General features: G+C 28.3%; 1 protein-coding gene across 1 annotated transcript in view; it reads left to right on the forward strand.

Annotated features, from left to right (window-relative positions):
• The first annotated feature begins 4,204 nt into the window (after positions 1–4,204).
• LOC129988351 (zinc finger protein Gfi-1b-like) overlaps positions 4,205–22,164 on the forward strand; it is an 86,412-nt gene continuing 68,452 nt past the window's right edge. The window contains exon 1 of the mRNA XM_056096554.1: positions 4,205–4,448. Within this exon, the coding sequence (XP_055952529.1) occupies positions 4,349–4,448 (100 nt within the window). The 5' untranslated portion in view covers positions 4,205–4,348. The remainder of the gene's footprint in view (positions 4,449–22,164) is intronic.

Consider the following 22,164-nt stretch of genomic DNA (forward strand, 5'->3'; position numbering starts at 1 on the left):
CAAAATTCAAATCAGAAAAAGAATTAAAAATTCTTGTGATAGAGAGGCGGAATTTTGTATTTATAATTTTGATACTTTTTGTTAGAATAATCAGTGTTCTTTTATGATTTATTTCTATATTCAAATATCGATTTTCGTTCTTTTTTTAAAACACATTATTTCATATTTTATGATTTTAAATGAAAAGATTTTCAATCCATTGGACCTCTTAATTTTGAAACTTGATCATATTTTATGGTGTTGTCAATTATTAAAAGAATCATAACATAATAAAATTGGGAATTTCTGCTGCTACGGTTAATTTCCATAATTATTACCAAATCGGATATTAGTGGTAACAATAAAAGTCGTATGTTCAATGTTTTCCTCTTACATTCATTGTGATAAAATCTAAATTTAATTTGTCAATCAAATAGTTTTTTGATGATAAGAAAACTTAAAATTGGTAGAGATTTCGTTATATCTTATTTCTAGTTCTGTTTTTCTATCTGATATAACAAAATTCTCTTCTTAACAAAAATTCTGCGTTAGAGATTATATACTGGGTGTCATTACTTTTCTACTGAAGTAGCAGCGAAGAACGATCTGTCGCATGCAAACTTATTTCCTTGTTCTATTCATTTCAACGTAATCAATCTTCTGAATGAAAACAATGCGAAATCTCTTAAATTCCAGGAGCGATTAGATTACTTCCATTTCCTTTTCTTCTTTTGAGCTGAAATTCAGATAAACGAATTTCAAAAAACATCACACTTTCGTACAGTTTTTTCAAGATCCAAAGAATTTAAGCATTTTTCAACATGTACTTCCATTCAAAAGAATTTTTTTTTTTAATTTTTAAATCATAATCATGGGATTTGATTTTTAAAGTACATATAGAAAATTAGTTTAGAGAACTTTGTTTGAATTTAATCATCTCAAAATAAAATCCAAAACAAAAAATTTATTTTTAAAATTTTTTTTAAAAAAAGTTGTTTAGTCTGAGCGTAACGGGATTATTTCATGTGATGACATAATCACATGGCAAACATTACTGCGTATATGATGAACATTCAACTGCGCATGATATTTTGTTCCGCTATAGCCTTACATCCTTTTCCTATTTAAAAATGAATTCCGAAGTGAAACTAAATGGCATAATTGTGCTACATTCGCATGAAATAATTATGTTACCAAGACATGATTTGAATTTTTCTAAGACACTAAGCAATTTAAATAAAGAGTTAGTGGAAAAAAAATACATGCCATTCATTAATTTTTACCATTTGGTCTAAAACTGCTATTGATAAAAACACTTGATTATATTTATAAGAATATATATAATACTCAGTCAAACTATGGACAAAATTAGCTTCAATATTTTTTGAACTAAAAATAAGCAATTAGAAATTAATTAATAAGAAAAAAGAATAAAGTAAAAACTAATCGTTGTAAATAATTAATATAATAAGTCGAAAGTTAATAAATTATTTAGAAGAAATTAATTTTCTTTCAAATTTCTGAAATTACTTCTGAAGAAAAAGAAATGCATTATTGTAATAAAATAATTATTAAAAACGCGAAAATTATACCAAGTTATTTATTGTGACCAAAAATCTAATGTTCTTCCCAACGTTCCTGGAATAAATTCATTGTTTGATATTATTATTATTATATCGAAATTCAATTTTAAGTTACTCTTTTTTTCAAATGTTCCCGTTTTAAATGCGTGAATGTAGATTCAGAAGCTAGACTAAAAGTACATTCAAATTAATAATGAAATTCATGCAGATTGGCTTGCTAATAATTCAGTAGGCCCTATCTAAAAACTTATCTTTTATAATTTTTTCTCTCCTTTCACATTTCGAGTTTTAGATTTGAAAATAATTTCCTAGATATGTTAGTTCATCATCATTATTATTATTATTCCCAAATATTTTGTAAGGAAAAAAAAGGAAGGTTGAAGAAGGTGCTGCTATAAAATCTCTCATTTCTGTCTTAACCCTTTCTAGGGCCGTGAGAAGTATGCTTCCCACCAAATAACATAATATGACACGAAAAAAAGTGGCCCTTTAAAGGGTTAAAAGAAGGATAGCGATGATCTGTTCGTAACATCGAGGATGAAGAATTAGAGGATCATGTATTCGCGACGCAATTCGGCCATCGTTGGATGCGGGGAGCGTTTAATCTTTTGTCATGAGACAAACATCTTTACACTGCTGTGACGCAAGATCTCAGAAAGCAGATTGCCAGCTCAGATGTCATCCAATTATGGCTCAAAATTATGTCTCACAATACCTGTGAGTGTTAGTAAGATTCACGATATCTCTTAAAATATGTGTTTATAAAACGGAAAGTTAATCTAAAAATGAAACAAAAAGTTTATTCCTTATGAAATGAAGGGATAAGTAATAATGTGAAAGACGAATTAGATTGTCATCAACTTTATTATTATTATTTTTGTTTTAGTATTTCAGTTATAACAACATTTCGCTCAGTGGATCGTTTCATTGGAAGATTTCAAAAACTCAATTTGTGTTTATTTTTTACATTGTTTGTTACATGATAAATTAATGAAGTTTAATCATGTATTAAATATGTGATAAACTAACGAAGTTTTCATTTAGACATGGAGATGAAATAAAATATTTTTTTCATTTTCATTTCTTTAACAGATTATGAAGCAAAGTCTTATGTATGATTGAAAGCTTTATACCTTTATACCCCCCCCCCAAGTTGAAAATCCTAACGTTCGATCAAATCAAAATCGATTATATGTATTATGGTATTAACTGCAGCTTTTACCAATTTTTTTAAATTTCATTTCCTGTATCATTAATAAGTTTCCTCATAATTTGCATAAACGTTGCAATTATTTTGCCATATAAAATGATTAAGCAAAATGTTGATTTCTATTGAGTATTATCAAAACATTGCAGGATAATTAAGAGGCAAAAGTGGAGATTAAATTTTGTCATAAAAAATCGGAAAATAAAAAAAGTTAGCAGATTTTTTTAAAAAGAAATTCCAGAACATAATAACAGGTAAATTTAATTTTAGAAAGCAAATTATCGGTATGTTGAAGTGATTATTCAAATTCGAGTCTATCGAAACATCCTAATTTTATGAATATTTCATGCTTGATCCTCTGTCTTGACAAAAGCACGCCGCATAATGATTTTTACATATCTGCAGATAACTTACAGATAGAGTGCCAGTCTAAAAATATATGTTAAAATCCGTATCTTTCTGTGTTTGACGTAATTAATCCAAGTACATGATAAGTAAATTTCTTATCAAAAAAAACTTATTGTTTTATGAAATATCTTTTTGAGAATTTATTCTTAACCCTCCAGCTGCTTATTCTGCATGTTGGCAATCAATCCATTTTCTATTAAATACCGAGTTTTTCGCAGTTTTGAGTGTTTATTTTTATGGTTGCAGATTTTTATTATATTATCGATTAATATATCATATAAGTTCACTTTGTTTGAAAAATATTTGAACTTATTTGAGAACACCGCATCTAAATAGTGTTGTTAAAAAATTACGCAGTCAGCGGGTTAATAGATTAGATCCTTTAAAAATGGTAGATACGTGTTGGTTTTGTAAAAAAGAACAATTTTTCTAAAATAATCTTACTTAGACCAACTTTCTTTCATGTGTTGTAATTTTTGCACTCTGCCCAACAAACGAATCACCACCTTTAACTAATCTAATCTTAACTCGCATTCCCAAGAAAATACTTTTCCCCACCAAATCTTCTTTCTCCTTCTCCTCCTCCTTACAACTCCTGTGTTCTCCGGAGCAAAACTGAAATCTCCATCTCAACCGAAAAACGTATCAGCGGGAAAACAACTCAAAGTTTAAGAAAAATGAATGATCGATCAAGAAACAAAATAAAAAAAATGATACTCCCCTCCATTCGAGAAAGAGGCGTGTTCTGTTTCAATCCCCCTCTCTAAGGTTCCGACGCCGTCCGCGCGGGGGAGCTACTACCGACAAAAGGCGGCACGCGCGCAATGTCCGCCGCGAAATCCCCCCTTGAGTTATTGGCGGAAAAGCGCAACGCCACTTTGCCCCTCTCTTCATTATAATAATCGTCCACCCCGTTTTTTGCCCCGTCTTTTTTCTCCCTCCCCCACATCTCTCCACAAATTATTTATTTATTTATTGAGTGATCATTTGCTTCGGCCACGTTCCGCCCCCCGTCGCTCTCTTCTCTTCGAGAGCCCGCTCCCCCCACCTCTCTGGTCTTTTGGCGCGTGATTTTATTTCTCGTTCGCGTCTCTATCCGGCTGGGTGTGCTCTCAGGGAGGGTTCGAGCGATGGGTAGCGGCTACTGCATCGTCCCTGTCCGGCAGGAGGTATGACGGACGGACTGGCGATCGGTGTGAAGGACGGTCCGCTTACTTTCGGCGAGATGGGGAGCGCTTTCAGGGTGGTCACCCCTAAGAGACCCAGGGAAGGTGAGTTGCTTCCTCTTCATGATAAGTTAGAAGAAAGTTTTGACAATTGTTCATAAAGTTCCGGGAGCTTTGTAAAGATGTTTCTCCAATGTTGCATTTTTCACAAAAGGGGATGGCGATTTTTAATACGCGAGATTTCTACAGCAGATTTGTTTTTATAAATATTTTTTATTTATCATGTAAATTTTAAAAATTAATTCAAGATGTTTAAATTTTCAAAGCAACTCAGAATTACTTATTTAAGATTTAAAACACAATTATAGGATCTTAGACTGTCTTTGCCATTATGGTTTAAAATCATTTTGATAAAATGCTCTAACTTTAATTAATGTTTGGTCAACTTTATTTAATATCGAAGGAATCTAATAATATTGCACTGGTTCGATCAAATAAGCTTTAAAAAGATCGTCAAACTGGGTTTAGACAATAGTTACGTAACTAGCTCATTCTAATAATAAATATAAGTCATTATGATTTTTATTTCTTATTAGATTGAGTTAAATTAATTTTTAGTCGAATTATTAGTATTTATTTTTTCAACTTAGAGAAATATATACGCTTACAAAAGAAATTTCTGAGAAAATTCTCGTGCAATTTACTCAAGTTTACCTGCTCGGATAAACAGGGAATTATTTTTCTGTGAACAGAAGGACACTTTAAATTTGTAAAGAGCTCTTTTCGCAATATTTCACAGCTTGAATTTGGTATACTTATAATAGAAATTAATTCTCTATTCACTTGAAGAAAAAATTATTTTGATTCTTATTTTTTATAACAAAATGTCTTCACAATTCCGTTCAAAAGAAGGAAATAAATCCCCCCCCCCCCTCTTCATAAACCACTTTTTAATCTCCAATTTAGTTCAACTATTCATTACCAAATTTTTAATTAGCACCTTCTAAATAAATAAGGATCAAAATTTATTCCTAAAGAGACATACTAAGTATTTTGTAGATATGCGCGCATTATATTTTATAGATGTGTTTATGGTTTATTTCTTGAATATAATCATTTTAAAGAATGTTTTACTTAATCTATTGATTAATACTGTAAAATTATGTATTTACTGTTAATATTTTTAATCCGTGACTACTTAATATACTTATCAAAGGTATCTATAACCTCATGGGTCTTACATTTTACGATCACTGATATTCAAAAGGAATCAATAACAAAGAATGTTTTTTTTTTTTTTTTTTTACTATACACAGAAAACTGAATTCTAGAAAAAATGTCATATTAAGAACATTATATTTCATCACATAATAAAAGAAATCTTTAAATTATTGTATTATAACCGGCAGACTGCTAAAAACATACTGCATTTTTCACAGAGGCATTTCTACTAGGATTTTTAAAAACGAAATTAAAAATCAGTAAAAAAGAAGCTAATTCGCCCACAAAGGACTGATTAAACCCTCTTACTTCAAAATATATCCGTAAAACGACTGCTCTTATCTATTTCAGTTTTTTTTTTTTTTTTTCAAAGATACTTCAAAAACTTTGCATAGTGCAAATGTATACGTGAAATGATCTTTCCATATGGATATTTACATTGCAATGGCATAATACTGGGCTTAAATATAAATATACCTGTAAATTTAACCAAAAATGAAATTCTTAAAAAAAGTTTTGAAAAAAAGTGCTCTTTCTTATTCAATTATTGCAATTTTGGAATTCTCTTTCAGACTCCAGTTAAAAACCTTAGGTTTCTTTTAAAAATAATAATATCAATGTGAAATAAAACTTAATGAATAAATTAAAGAATAATTTATGAAGGAACGTAATATTTTCAGCCTCGCTCCTGTAAACAAATTCAATCCTCACCCCCTTTTTCCCCTTCGTCTACAGAAACAGAAAAAATTGATGAAGAGACGTTCAGTTATATATATATATATTAAACTTCTCAGAAAATTTGTACTTTCTAAATTCTCTTGTCACAATACTTTCTACTTTCTGAATTCTTTTTAAATATTATATTTATCGTGCAAAAAATAAAATTAGAATTATACATTTAATAGATGATTCAAATTAATATACTCATTAATTCGACTCATCCGTTAATAATATATTTTTAATTTTATTTTTGGAAAAAAAACCCAGCCAAAGATGGTTTTGGAAGGAAAAACACGAATAGGAACAAATGTATAAAATAGTTAAAAAGAAAAACTCTTTTTCTGAATATAAATTGAATATTTCAGAATACACTGTACAATATTGTGTTTCATCCATTCTTTATTAACAAGAAATATTAGAATAAGTGCAAAAGTTCAAAATCATACTTTAAAAATAACGATGGTTTAATTAATCGCAAATAAAATTTCATTCTTTTCCTTGCATTTATGCTGCAATGGCAGGATCAACGGAATGAAACGGTTAATGTAAATTGATATATTAATTGACTTTAATGGCTTTCTAAAGAGAGCTTTCCGCAATTTAATTGAGACATTTATTGACCCAAAGACAAAATTACGGTTAAATTAACGAGCCATTGTAAAAATCTCAATAAAATAAAGGAGCACAAATAAAATGACGGCGGTCATAATTAGATTTCAGTTCATAAGTATTTAATATTGAATAAAATGAGTATTGTAAACAGGCAAAGAAATTAGTTAGATGATTATAGGCCCTTTCAATAATGACATTTTAATAATGTATTTGAAAGGCATTATTTTATGCAGTTAGTTTTAAGAAATTTTAAGAGATTCGATATCCAAATACAGTTTTTAAAAAAGGAAGAATCAAATTTAAAATGTATTAGTTCATTTTTTTATTTAAATTATTTTTTAAAAAGCATTTTTTAGAACTATATTTGTTATGAAAGCTATAAAGGATTTCCTGGTTTACTTTAAGTTTAGAAATTCTCGATTTATTTAAAAAAAATCGTTTTCGTTTTGAGTCTTAAAAGTGTTTTAAAAAACATTTTAAAAATTATTATCTATCCATAAGTAATTAACAAAGTTCTACCAATAAGTAATTTAAAGATAGAAATGCATTTTAAGTATTTACAAATTTTTCTCTTGATAACCTCCCCCCCCAAAAAAAAAAAAAATTGTTAACGGAACCAATCTTATAGAATATCAAAACTGTGCAATTATATTTCACTTCATATTCATTTTTCTTAAATATAAACGAGTTGGGGGAAAAAATCTTGCTACTTTTTCTGCCAAGAGTCTGTTAAAAGAATCCTTAGTAATTTTAAAGAAATTTAGAAATACCAATCCCTTTTAAATGATGTAAATATTTAAAAGCCGGTATTTCTTATCTTTATCTGGTCGATAAGTTTAAATAAATGCATAAGAAAGCCAGATTATTCACTTTCATCAGTCGCAGCTCATTTCGATCGCTTGTGAAATTTTTCACGTTACTTTGAGTTCGGTATTTGGATAATTTCTGAATGCAAAATTATAAAAACTATAACTAAGTTTAATTTAAATAGCTCTTATACTCATCATAAACAACTTCTATTTTATTTTGTAAATGAAAATAATTGGAGGAAAATATGCTTCTTTCTAAGAAACAAATCTGAAGTTAATAGATCTTTTGTCTTTATTGAAATAACTTGCATGATTATTGAATTTTAATTCATAGAAGTGTTATGAAAAAATTTCGACTAAAATAGCCATTCCTTATTGTAAAAAATGTTTTATAGAACATTAACACATTCCGATTTCATACAAATAAAACCTTAATATATTTATACTCTCTATCAGATTTAACAACGTATTATAATTCTTAAATTATATGATTACAGGAAAAAGGGTAAACTTACGAGATCAAAATATAACCGTCCGCTCAAGAAGACAAAATAATCCATACTTGTTCTTCCTCAGGAAAGGTTAAAGAACTGATTCACCTTGGTGTACTGTTGTAGAACTTAGCTTTATTTCCAAATTGATTTATTTTGTTTATATATATATATATATATATATATATATATATATATATATATATATATATATATATATATATATATATATATATATATATATAAATCAAGATTAAAATAACGCTGAAGCCACAAAATGATTGCATTACCCTTGGGTTCCTTACATTTTAGAATTGATTTGAGATTGTTGTTCGTTTTATAAGAGCTGTTGCCAACGAATTTCAGCTTATAAGGCATTTTTATTCTAAATTTTTATTTCGGGAAAACCAACAAGTTTATTTATTTACATTTATTAATCAATTCCTAATTAAGAATCTAACTATCAGAAATTACAGAAAAAAAATGCTACAATTCCTTTTTTCTTCGATTCGAAGGATTTCATTTGATTTTCTTACCATCTTGGACAAATGAGAAAAGATATAATTTTGATTCAAATGCAGTAAACATATCTCCTCTTATGATTATCGTAAAGTTTAGGTAAGATATATTATCGCCCCATTTTAAAACCACTTTGAGTTAAGAGTCACTTGAGACTTTTGAAATGCACTTCACAATTTTTAATCATAGTCAGATGATGAGGATGGCTCTGGAGATAGTACCCAATGTCCTACCAGCGGATGACTTTTCTTCTTGTAATCAGATTAATTGTGCATCAAGCCCACATTCACATTGGATCATTGATAGATTCGTCTTAGAACTGAAAGTCTCCGGTTCACAACGAAACTTCACCACCATGCCATCGTGGTTCTTCATCACTGTTAGAAAAGCGGAAAAGACGCATCTAAATTGCTGCTGAAGTGAAGCGAAAATGTAGACTTCCGTCGAGAAATTGTATGCAATTGAATCGATTTCACTAATTCAGCAAACAAAGTAATTAATGATGAAATCCGAATCAGGTGAACAACCCTTAAAAAATCAAAAGAAAAAAAATGATTAAAAATGAATATGAATGAAACATTGAAAAATTCGACAGAGAAAAAAATTATCACATTCATGTTTGTAGTGAGTTGGTTTTCATAATTTGAGCAATACCAGTAAATATGCTGTAGAAAGTAACTTATGTCAAATCAGTAAATTATAATCATCACAAAATCAGTAAATTGTAAGTTTAAAAAATAGAATGCAATTTTTAATTATAAATTAATTGTATAACGTTTTGGTCTTTAACATAAATAACTGATATTTATATTTTGCTATATGATTAATACTTTAAATTACGGATCGTTATAAACAATAAAACTATTTTTACTGACGAGGGAAATATGTGAAAAGGGGAAATCATTCTTTTTTTTTTTCGATTTAGTTTTCGAATAAGAAAATCGAGGGAATGATAAACAAAGAATTAGTCATTTGACTGTAAAAAAAAAAAAAGCGAATCTTTACCATTGTATTAATTCTTCACTTGCATGGTTTAAATTTAATGCAATAATAGGAATCGATTTTTGAAACTTCTGAACGGGAAAAAAAAGAGAGAGAGAGAGAGAGAGAAATATATATTCGAATAATATATTCGATTAATTCTGTATATATATTTTGTGTAATATATTCGAGTTGGTAAAGAATCGTTATAATTTTTTAATGCATCTTGAGAGTTGTTTATTATGATCTGTTCTTTTTATTTTTACTTTAATTTATTAAATATATCTTCTGTACAAGAAACGCACTTTTCTATGAATTCCCCAGAAAGAAAAGAAAATAGGTAAAAGAATTACCAGTCATCAACCAGCGGAGTAGTCTCTTCAAGACTTTCTCACATATTCTCCAATAAACTCGTCATGCTTGTCTCGTATTGTATGGTACTGGCATACAGTAGTTACGAAATATTAACTTTTGTCATGAATTTAGCATTTTTATTGAACCTATCATGTCATTCTTGGCGAGTACTTTGTCGAATAATCCTTGGCATGCTGTTAATGGTATCCGAAAATCAAATTTTTTCTTTAGGCACGTTTTACTCAATAGATTGAAACCAAGATTTGGCACAAAACTGAACTTATAGTCACAAAATCCCGTACCAAATATGATATATTTTAAATCATTGCGTTTTAACATATTTCTGAAGGTTTGCATATTTCTTAAACTGACAGACAATCAACCCGTTATTGGATTTGGCTTGAACTTAGACAGGTGTTTACACTATAGATGTTCAATCTTTGTGCCGCATCTTAGAAATCAAGCTCTTTTTGTCTTCTAGTAATTGTGTTAACTCAAACAGTCGGACAGACGGACTTCCTCTGAATAGATTCTACCCAAAATTTGATAGAAATCTGCAAATTTGGTGTAAAGACCATATATCAAATTTCAACCCTCTAGTTCAAAGTTCTTTTGAGTTATCTTTGTCACAGACAGACAGACGGACGGACATTTTCCTAAAATGTGCTTTTCGTACTCAGAGAATTCAAAAACGTAGAGATTCGTCGAAATCTTGAGGTCGAATTTTTTAACGATTAATGTACTTTCTCTATACTACGTGTACCAAGAAGTAAAAATAAATGTATAGTTCTCCAAATTAACTCACAAATTAGAAGTTAGGAAGTATATAAATACATTGTTTTTAAAAAATAATCTTCATAGTATGAAATTGTTCCAAAGATCTATTATTTTAATGACGCCTCACATTTAATAAATTTCAAGATATTGCTTCAAAATTTTAATATCAAAACATGTGTACATTTATTTAGCGCAGCAGAAACAACAGGAAATCAGACATATACAAATTTTTAAAAAAATCAAAGAAACATAAAGCGAGATGATTATTTTATGTAAATGGAATTTAAGCATTTACATTCGTTCTGTTAAAAAAAAAATCTGTTTGATCCAAAAATCCCAAATTCAAGGGACAATCGAAGGCAATAGGCATATAAATTTCGATGAGGCTGTAATGAACTATAAGTGATATTTAAAAGTATCTTTAAATGCCATTTTTAGCTAATTGAGCCATGATTTTGGCAAAAGCGAATTTTTGATTTTATTCAATCTACCAAGTCATTATCGGTGTAATAACGATTTAACAATAGCAATTTATTTGTCAAAATGTAGTATTTAAATAATAAAGCTATATGTGACTCTTAGATAAAAATTGAAAAGCATTTTATTTATTTCATTGATTTTAAAAAAAATATTTATTTTAAAGATATCTTTTGATCGTGGATTGTATAGAAGAACTGAGAATAATATCAAAATTAAAATAAATTAAAAACACTATAAGTGAATCGGCTATTTGTAAAAATAATTCCATATTGAATTGAAATTAAAGATACTCTGCGACGTAATGCAATTCAAAAGAAATTTAAATATCTGGAAGCTGTATGCAAAGACGAAATCTAATGCCTCATTAACGAAGTATTTTATAAAAAAAGTCACTCAGAGAATTAATCAGCGTGCACATTGTTCTATTTATTTTTATCAATACTGAAAACAATCATGGAATTTACAATAACACTAGCTATTCCTCCTAATAAGCGAATTTACCAAACAGCCTTAATTTTCAGAGAAAATTCTGTTATACATATGTGAAGTTAATGGAAATTAGTTTCTACTTTCAGGTTGTTGTGCAGTTGTTTTCCAAATATAACACCACTTAATAAAAGAGGATTTAAAATTTTACTGTACGAGTGGAAAAAATTATTGTTCTTTCCGTCAATCTATCTTTGGTTTAGAAACTCAATTTTGCGAGAAATATTTGAATAAAATTTTGTTTTTAGTTTTCCCAACATGAAAGAATCTCGTTTTTATTACAATAAAAATGTAACTTGTTACATGAGAAAATTTAAATTTCAAGAAAAGGGAAAATGTTCTTACATGATGGATTATTCCTTTCTATTCACAAAGAATAAATAAATTCCAATTGAGAATAACAACATTAAATTAAATATCTATGAGAATTTAAATATTTCTCAAATGCTTCTTTCTAAGAATGAATTTTTGACATCGGCATCTATTTTAAAAATTATCAAAAACAGTTTTTGAAAGCGTTGGTTTAGAAGCTAATTATTTCTATTAAATTATTTTTATTTTTGTTCCCAATTTGTAATTAATTGTTATACATGTCATAGAACTTTCATATCAATTGTTTCGAAAATTTTGCACCAGAGTAGTTTTTTATATGGAATAAACTATTTAATCGAATAAATCAATAAATTGATAATTACAAATAATTAAAAAATGTATTATCATCCAAATAGTGCGAATACACTAAATTACATAATTCTAGCCCATAACGAATTGATATAAGTATCGTATACAAAATTCTATCTGTGTAGACATGAAACGTCAAGCTAAATAGAAGTGCGTGAAAGCACAATAAAAAAATAAGGATTTTAAAATTACTTCAATAAACTCATCATAATACTTATAGAATAATGAAAAGATCGATGAAAATTGATATATTTCTCCAAAGAAAATCGTTCTTCCATTGATATATCGACATAAGAATCGATTTTATTAATAAATAAACACATGAGTAGAAACTAAGTCTTAAAATTGATACGAAAGAACCATTTCTAGAGGGTATTGCAACAGCACGCCTTAAAAAGATTTATTTTAAATTAATTTAATCCCCATACAAAATCTTTGATTCTAAATCATTAAGGTGAATTCGTAATGAAAGAACTATGCACTTAGTATTCAGCATTTCAATCCGATCACTGATATTAAAATTAACTGACGCTCAGTTTCTGCTGGATTCTAAAATGCATCACGCTAATAAAACCATAAATAAAATTGCAACTCGTGACAAATTTCCCCTACATCCGATACCGATAATAAGCGCATTGTTTCTTAAATAGTGGCGGTGTTATCAACTTAATGAAAATTCTCGTTGGCGCTCTTTAATTTGTGACAAGTCTTCCAAACAGGCGATAAAATTTTCTGGCGGAGCGCTGATTCAGTCATAAAGGCCGGAGAGTGCTCAAATTCTCCTTTGGCGAGGTAATTTAGCGAAGAGAGGAGCTACAAAGCAGTCATTTGTGTAATCGATATTTTAGGGACGGACTTAATAGAGATGGTTCATATTAACTTTTGACTTGACACTGAACACAGAAAATGATAAAGATTTTTAAAGACGAATCAAAAACAGTTGCCGGAATTCGGTCAAAACAATAGAATTGTGAGAACCATAGGCATATGCATATAAGAAAAAGAAAAAGAAAAGAAAAAAAAAAATCTCGGAGAGGTTATTTTTATTATTAGTGGAATAAGTTCAAATATAAACAGATTTTTTCAACTATATCTTCAATGTATCGTCGCCTAGAAAGTAACTCTAAAAATCCCTATTTTCTATATTTTATTAAAAAAAAGGGATGGACTGAAATTTTTTCAACAAATAAAGAATATTTTTCATTTTGTTTCTTATTGAGTATGGACATGACACCATATATTCCTTCCTAAGGTGAAGAAATCAAAAATATTAATAATTAATTTGCCAAAACTCTCTCCCCCTTCTTTCTTTTATAAAATAAGGAAAATTGAGATAGAATATGGTGTTTGCTAAGTGGCAACATACCACTTCCCGCCTCATAGGCTTAGCAGAATAAGAAAGACATTAATCACGTTCTGTGTTCTGCAATGTTACGTTTACTGAGTTTGAATTGTTAAATTCATTTGGAAAGCGTAAGGAGTGAATGGTGTCCTTTATGAGTTTCAAAAAGAATCCATATGAATTTTCGGATAAATCGTTTCTCTAAATTTAAAGACGCTACTTGCATTAATTCTATTCAATTCGATATTCTTTGTTTCTTTGAATATGTCTTAGCATATAACTATTATGCTGTTCCAAGTAAGCTCTTCTCAGTCTATTTTGAAACCTGAGGCTATTCCTTATCCTGACATAGAATTTATTACTATAAATGCATACGCTTGCCGAGCTACATAATGTCTAGTAAATCAGTTTCTTATGTTAGGCATGCTGTTTGTTTTATAAATATGTACATAAAGTTAATATCAGATTAATAAAAGAATTAAATATTTAAATAGTATATTATATGGAATGCTCTAACATTTCAAAAGAATAATTTTCAGAAATAAACTCATCTTCGAAGTTCAAATTTCCAGTTTTTTTTTATACCTATCGCATATATTTCCCTGTCTTATTATAATGGATATTTTATTTATTACAGCATGGTAAAAGCATTTATAGATAAATTAGCAGAATTCGCAAAGCAGATATTCGGATACAACTCTTAAATTTATCTTCATTTGATTAAATGCTATAAAAATTTAATAAATAAACTCGTTTAAATTAGTAACTTTTGTCTTTTTATAGCATGCGATTTGAACAGGAAATAACAGTCTGACTTTCTCTTAATAAGCACAAGCTGTAGATGAAAACTAACATATCGTAAATTCAAGCCAGTAACTTAAATAATTCACATGAAATCGAAAAAAAAAAAATGCGGTGTAGAATTTTAGAAATTTCAAAATCAAAAAGAATAAAAAACGATTTATTTTCAAAAAGTGAAAATAAGTTTAATTCTCGGGCATTACTAATAATTAATCATTATTTTTTATAATGCTTTTGTTTTAACAATATATTAGAAATTAATAATATTTAAGGCAGGAAGTTATACTAAATGCGTTCTCAGAATACTTTTATTAACAAAATGGATATAAATTTCTCAGTTCATTGATTGTTTCGAATAAAATGTGGCTGAGTTGGTAAACTTCTATTTTAAAATATTCAATATGCAAATAAATGGATATTTTTCTGTAAAATTTAATCATTGCAGTATGGGAGAAATAAATAACACAATTCTATATAAAACGAAACATAAAAAATTCCTTCTATTTTCATTCTTGCGGCATATTTAAGCAGAATGGTAGCATCCAAAGAAAGACTAACACATTCGCTTTCCCGTTGGTTAAAATATTTTCTTTAAATTGTTTTATATTATTTTGTAACATCATGTAGGATAATAAGCCAGTTCTTATGCAATTCTGCTAATACCATATACAAGATTGGAAAATGGTCATGATTTTCTAACTATTCATAAAGAGTTGTTGTAATCTTATTGATTTTTTTAATTACTTCCTATCATTCCTGATCACAACACAAAATCATAATAATGTTACAAATTCATTGATTTAATGAATGATGTTACAAATGATGTAATAATGTTACAAATGAAGATTTAATCTTATTGATTTTTTAATTACTTCCTATCATTCCTGATCACAACACAAAGTCATAATAATGTTACAAATTCATTGAACAATATTCTGCTAAATTTTTCTCTACAATAGTTTGATGCTTTAGATCAGCTAATTGAAAGAGTCATGAAAACACAATTACATAATAAGTTGACATGATGTGACAGTGACGAATATTGTTTATAGAGTAAAGATTTTTCCAAAGTCCAAACATTTTTTGATAATAGTTTTATGGAAATGTTTTGGTATAACGCTTTATGAAATTTCTATCTAAAAGTTTCCTACTTTCATTTGTCAATTCATGCTTGTTAATCAATCATTCACAGCATTTTCGTTGGAAAAATCTCATTGTAATCAACGGATTATTTTTCCATTAGAGAAATCTTATTAATCAGAAACCTTTGATCTTGTATCTACAATGATACAGCTCACAGAAAACTCCACATTTTTCCTGCTGTTCTCCAGTCGATTCGCAATTAAAAGATATAATCTCTGGCTTGATTATAATCAAGATTTTAATTACTAACATCTCTTACAGATCATTCATTCTGCTAACTTTTTTTCCTTCTCAAGGAAAAATTACAAATATGGATCTTGGATTTCACACCCCTTTCCCATCCTCCGCGTTGAAGGTGAAAGGCACAACTTAATTAACGGAAAATTAATCAAAGTTCATCTTACGAGCAAGTTTAGAAAAAGGAAAAAAATGATTATAAATAGAGGCAATATGTGAGAGAGGGGGAAAAAAATTTCCCACTTGGCGGTTAATTAATGAAATCTTATTAAAATCCGGAAGGCTTTTATCGAAGAGGTATGCTCAGCAATTTTCATTCTCTCGGGAGTGGGTGGAATGAGACGAGGGCACAGTAGAATAATGAGATTATTCACCTTTTTCAGTTGTTTTATTTGTCACTGAGATCACATTCGATATTCTGTGTCAAAAATTTCTAGACCATTCTTTCCTTTATGTACATTGTGATCTTGTTCAATGAATGCGCCATTAATGTTGTATTAATTTCTAAAATTATCAAAATTTCTGTTATGTTTTTTTTCATGGCCAATATAGAAGTTGCCCGATTGCTCTGCTTCATACATCTAGATTTTTTTTATTTCTAGTTTATCAATAATTTAAATAAAACCCATCATTACATACTTGTTGATGTAATGATGGGTTTCATTACATCATTCATATGTAATGTAATGAAACCCATCATTACATTACATATTTGCTGTTTTGTGAATACCTTTTTTTTTTTTTGTTTTAGAAACTATTAAAAACAACTGACGGACTCCTTTTAAATAATCGGTACTTGTCGGTTTAACGGCGACCAAAAAACGCCAAGAAAAATATGCTCACATTATAAAAATATGCTCAAGTGCATAAATACAGATAAAATCACTTGTGAATCACATGCTATATAGTTTAAGGATTGAAATCGCCAAATTGGCGAAATTTTTTCTTGGCGCTTTTTGGTCGCCGTTATAACCGATAAGTACCAAACAATCAAGCATATTTGTTTTCTTCTTAGTAATATAACAAAAGTAGAAATTGTTAAGAATTTCTTTTTAGAAGTGAATTTTCTCTCCTCAGTATTGCTGTATTCGAAATTATTAGAGTCCGTTTTAAATGTACTTGTTAAATTACGCAAATTGCTTTTTAATTTATATATTTACTAAATAAAAATAATCTTTTCGTTTTCTTTTTAATCAAAATAAGTGTTGTTTGCTTTTCTTCCATAATACAGATTAATAAAATTGATCGAAATCATGACGGTCGATTTCTTCAAGCTTTTTATTGTGATAAGATTCAATTCATTTCACACATCACTCACAGCGAGAAATGTTAATCTGCATCATTATATACTAACTTTTGAAAATACTGTCAGAGCGTTGTAAATACTGCACTTGTGTTGATTAGGAACTTAAAATTACGAATCGAATGCAGTCACGTATAAATACCATGGCATTTTGAATCAAAAGAGAGAAGTACTATTTCAACTTCTTACAATGAAACAACTTTCTTCGGTTTGAAATGGCAAGCATGAAATCATCTGAAATCACCCGAACTGTTATTATGAGGTTAGGGATACGTGGAAAATCATTTTCTATGAAATGCTAATGCCGTCAGTAAAATTTTGGCCGTCTAAAGATAAATATAGTTGCAATTTACCGAATCGCTATTCAAACGTCAACTTGCACATTAGTTTTTGAGAAAAAGAAAATTGAATTCTACATAAATTTAACTTTAAAGAGTTGCGTTTAATGGAACGATGAATCATGTATAAATATTTTATTCTTCATTTCCTTTAAATATGTGTTTGAAATTATCAAAATATTGTAGATTTAATAATAATAATATATATACGACGAAAAATTGCTTTTAAGCAAACTTATTATTCAATATCTCAGAGATAATCCGGATATGATAAAATAAAGTCATCTCATTTTTTGTTGTTGTTGTTATTTGAATTTTTTTTTATCATAAGAAAAATATTCTGATTATTTTTTTAATCATAAATTTAGTTGCAACTCTGTTTTAAAGTTTAGCTACGAAGCTTAGAGTAGTATATTTACGGAAAATGAATTTGAGTCTACTTTTAGAACCTGATTTAGCTCACTGTTTTCGTAGAAGGCAAAAATTACGAACAAACTATGGAAACTTATTGGCTTAACGTTTTTAAAAATAATATATGGCAATTTATTTGTAAAATTTAATTACATCCTAATTCCATTAGCAGGAATATTTTATTTAAAAACTCTTTAAATAGTCTTTTAATTGCAGATTAAAAATAATTCGCCTCTTTTTCACAAAATTTTGTCAATAAAGTAAAACAGATATTTGATTTTAAAATCGATATACACGAAATAAAATATTTGCATTTTAAATCGAGCAATGCATTTTAATCATCAGCTTCTAGTTATACATCGGTATTATGCTTTTTTAAATTATTACTTTTTAACATAATCTTCTAAATAGATGAAAAAAATTAAAGAAAAAAAAATCCTCCAAGTTTTTACTTTTCAAAATCAGTCCTCCTTAGAGCATGCAATGTTGAATGCCGATCCCATGCAACAGCCGTCCGCATCGCTGACTGGGCACTCCCCTGGGATGGTCCGCTCGACGCTGGTTGGTGGGTTTGCAGCCGTGGGTGGGAATGGAGGGCCTGGTCTCGCCGGCGACGGACGCCCTTTCCGGCAGCCATGCTCGCCATCACCCGAGGAAGCATGAGCTGTTTTCGCGTCCAGATTTGTTTTTCATCAACCTAGAAGAAACCGAGAATAACAGAATGTTATCTCGGGAACAAGGAGTTTACATATACTTTATAACTATCTTCTTTTTACATTACTTAAATAACATTTCTTAAATAACAATCTTCTCTGTTGTTATATTTCATTATGCAAATATCTCTTGCTATATTAAGTTTAAGTACTAGAATTTCATAAAATAAATGAATTATTTTTATTCTATCATTCAAATGATGTTATAAATTATTAGAATTTCTTAATTACTTCTGTAGTTGTAATTCATTATCTTGTTGCAAATTACATCTCTGTTAATTTCGTTATCATATGCTAAACGCAGATGATAAAAGAATTAGGAGCCTGCAATCTAATATTTTCTTACAACGGCAATGCGGAAAAACTGTGACACTCAGGGCAATTTACACTGAATTTTGTTTATATATACATGGATAGTTTTCTTTAGAATATCCAAACTTTGAACCTTAAAGCTTAAATTTTTATATCAATCCTTTGTATTCATCTGATTACTATTACTTAAAATTAATCAATATAATTACAATTTTTTAAAGTTTCTTTCTTCTCTTTGGGAAATTACATATTATCATGTGTATTATTTATAAAACAAAGAATTTTACTAATTCCTTACACTTGACATATGGGAATTAAAAATAAATAAATAATAAACGAAAACATATAAAAACAAACTAAATAATCGAAGGATATTCGTAGTTCTACTCTGAAACATCATAAAAGATATTTTAGTCTTGGTTTGTCTACCTTTACTATTATTTATTTATTTTTGCTTATATACCAGCAACAATGTCCACACATAGGTATTTAAATTTATTTGCTTTGGGAGTGAGTATAAATCCAATAATTAAAACAATGTATTGTTATAGAGCAATCTTAGAAAGGATTTTTTTAAATGTATAGTAAAAAGATATGAGAAAAAAAAAAGACTGATATATCTGAAATACTAAGCTTTAAAATTTTAAAGAAGTTTAACTGTGGATTTTGTGCTGTAACATGCTTTTAGGGAAATTACTACAATTTCGAACCATTCTTATTAGAAATTCAATTGAAATGTCGGGGGAAAAAACTTTTTAACAAAGTGCTTATATACTCCAGAGAGTAGCAATGTACTAAATATATAATCTCACCAATATGCTCTTGATGATTATTTAACTTTTTTTTTTCTTGACGTATATAGCATTACACAATTCGCAGTATATCCATCAATACTATTATGTTAAAAAATATAGATTAGTAAGTCGTCAAAATATTATTTGATTTACATGTTTAGAAGAATTTTATTTAAAAGAGCGATAAAATGATAAATTTCTTCTAACTTCTATTATTTTAACTCGAAAATCATATGAAATTTTGAGAGGCGCTGGTGTAGTATTAGGTCATTTCATTTTAAATAGGCATACTTTTTTTTTGAGGCAAACTATTTAAACTTTAAATTGTGACCCGTTAATGGTGCTGAGTCGCAAAAATATATTGATGTCTCAAAAACTCTTGAGAGCATTGTTCTCCTACATTTATAAGGGGAAAAAAAAAGATTACTATTCTGATATACTAGAATTTCTTTTAAATATCGCCAAAAAAATTCATTTTAATTTAATTTTTTAATCATAATCTTCATCATAATTGATTATTTATTTTTCCTGTTTCTTTCCGATCTTTGTGGCTGCCGAACTTTTTTCTCCTTGAAAAGAAATCACACGTGGTGAAAAAGTCAAAATAGCTGTTTTACCATTTAGGTTTCGTTTGTCAAATGAAACTTTTTCGTATTTCCAGATAAATTCCACCCTTAGTAAAGCAGCTTTTATTAATTAAAAGTAGAAAATGCATTAAATATATTCTTGTATGTTAAAATTTAATAAAATGTTTCAAATTGTGATGAATTTCTGGTATATTCCTCTTGCTCAGATCAATCAAATAACTTATAATGGTTTTCATCATCTTTATATTTGTATGTATCGTATCATTTAGGATTAAAATTCATAATTTATGTAGCATTGCTCGAAGATATTCGAAAAAAGGAAATAATTAAAAAAAAAACTTCTATAACATAAATGTATGTTATTAAATAGAGATAATTTAGCTTTAGTTTTGATTTTCTGATTCAGAATAGAAGTCGATATTTCGCGACTTGTTTCAATAAAAGGTTGCTTCAATTTTATTAGAATGAATCAGCAAATAAACACAGATATCTCATCTGAATTTGAATTAAGAATGAAATCTTTATAAATTTACCAATTTTTACATATTACAAAGTATTATATTCTATAAACATGCACATAACTTTTAATCAAATAATAACTTGACTTCAGAATTAGTATATAAATTTCTCAAAGGATGTGAATAAAGTTTTAATATGGGAAATTTTATTAAAGTTTTTGCTGGAATTTTTGTAACATTATTACCAACGATAGTGTTTTAAAAAAGAGAAAAAGTAGAATTTTAAATATCTCCTTTTTTTAGTTCTAAGCTTTAAGAAAGAAATGAACAACTAAACCATTCCTGGAGAAAATTCAAACAAATTCCTCTTCAATTTACTGGTAATATTATATGAATTTTACATATAACTACATTTTTTTTCAGAATTTTTTCTTCTTATTTCGCTTTTTCATTCAAGTTTCTCTTCTTCTTGAATTTAAAAGTGCATAAAGATATTAATTTGTTGATGTTTTCTAACTTTTCAAAAAAAAAAAAAAAAAAAAAAAAAAAAAAAAAAAAACTTTTTTTTTTCCCCCTCCAGGAAAGTTGAAAATGTTGTATTGTAAGAACATCTTTTCAATGGACCTCTAATAAATATTTTTATGCTAAAGTAGTAGTAACAGCTATTCCTATGTTTCTCCTACATTTGTTCAATAGACAAGTACTGAACATATAAACTGAATCATTCTTCTTATTTCCTTTTTACTATCGATGAACTTTCATAAATTGCAAAAATAATGTGGATTTATGCATTTTAAAGTGAAAAGAAGTGTTATTTCTAATGCATGCAATATAAAAATTTCTCTTAAATACAGTTGAGTCATTTAATTGGAAAATTTACACACTCATTATATCTTTCCTCCTCATTCTTTTCAATATTGTTTTTCATATTCATCTATCGAAGAAAATTTTCCATATCCTAAAAGAAATCCTAAATGCTATATATATATATTTTGGGCAGAAATATAAGTCATAAACCTGAGGGAGTGGTCAACTCGAAACTTTCTCGCATGTTCTGAAATTAAAATCCTAAAATCTAAAAATTTGGTTATTAGTTCATATACCAAATTTCATCTGTCTAGCTCAAAGCCTTTTTGAGTCATCGTGTTGATAAACAAACATATAAACTGACTGATTAAAGGACAAATAGGCAGATATATGCAAAAATGGGCTTTTCGAACTGAGGGTGGTTTGAAACGTGGAATTTCTTCA

The sequence above is a fragment of the Argiope bruennichi genome, chromosome 10, assembly GCF_947563725.1.
Source record: "Argiope bruennichi chromosome 10, qqArgBrue1.1, whole genome shotgun sequence".
NCBI classification, from domain to species: domain Eukaryota; kingdom Metazoa; phylum Arthropoda; class Arachnida; order Araneae; family Araneidae; genus Argiope; species Argiope bruennichi.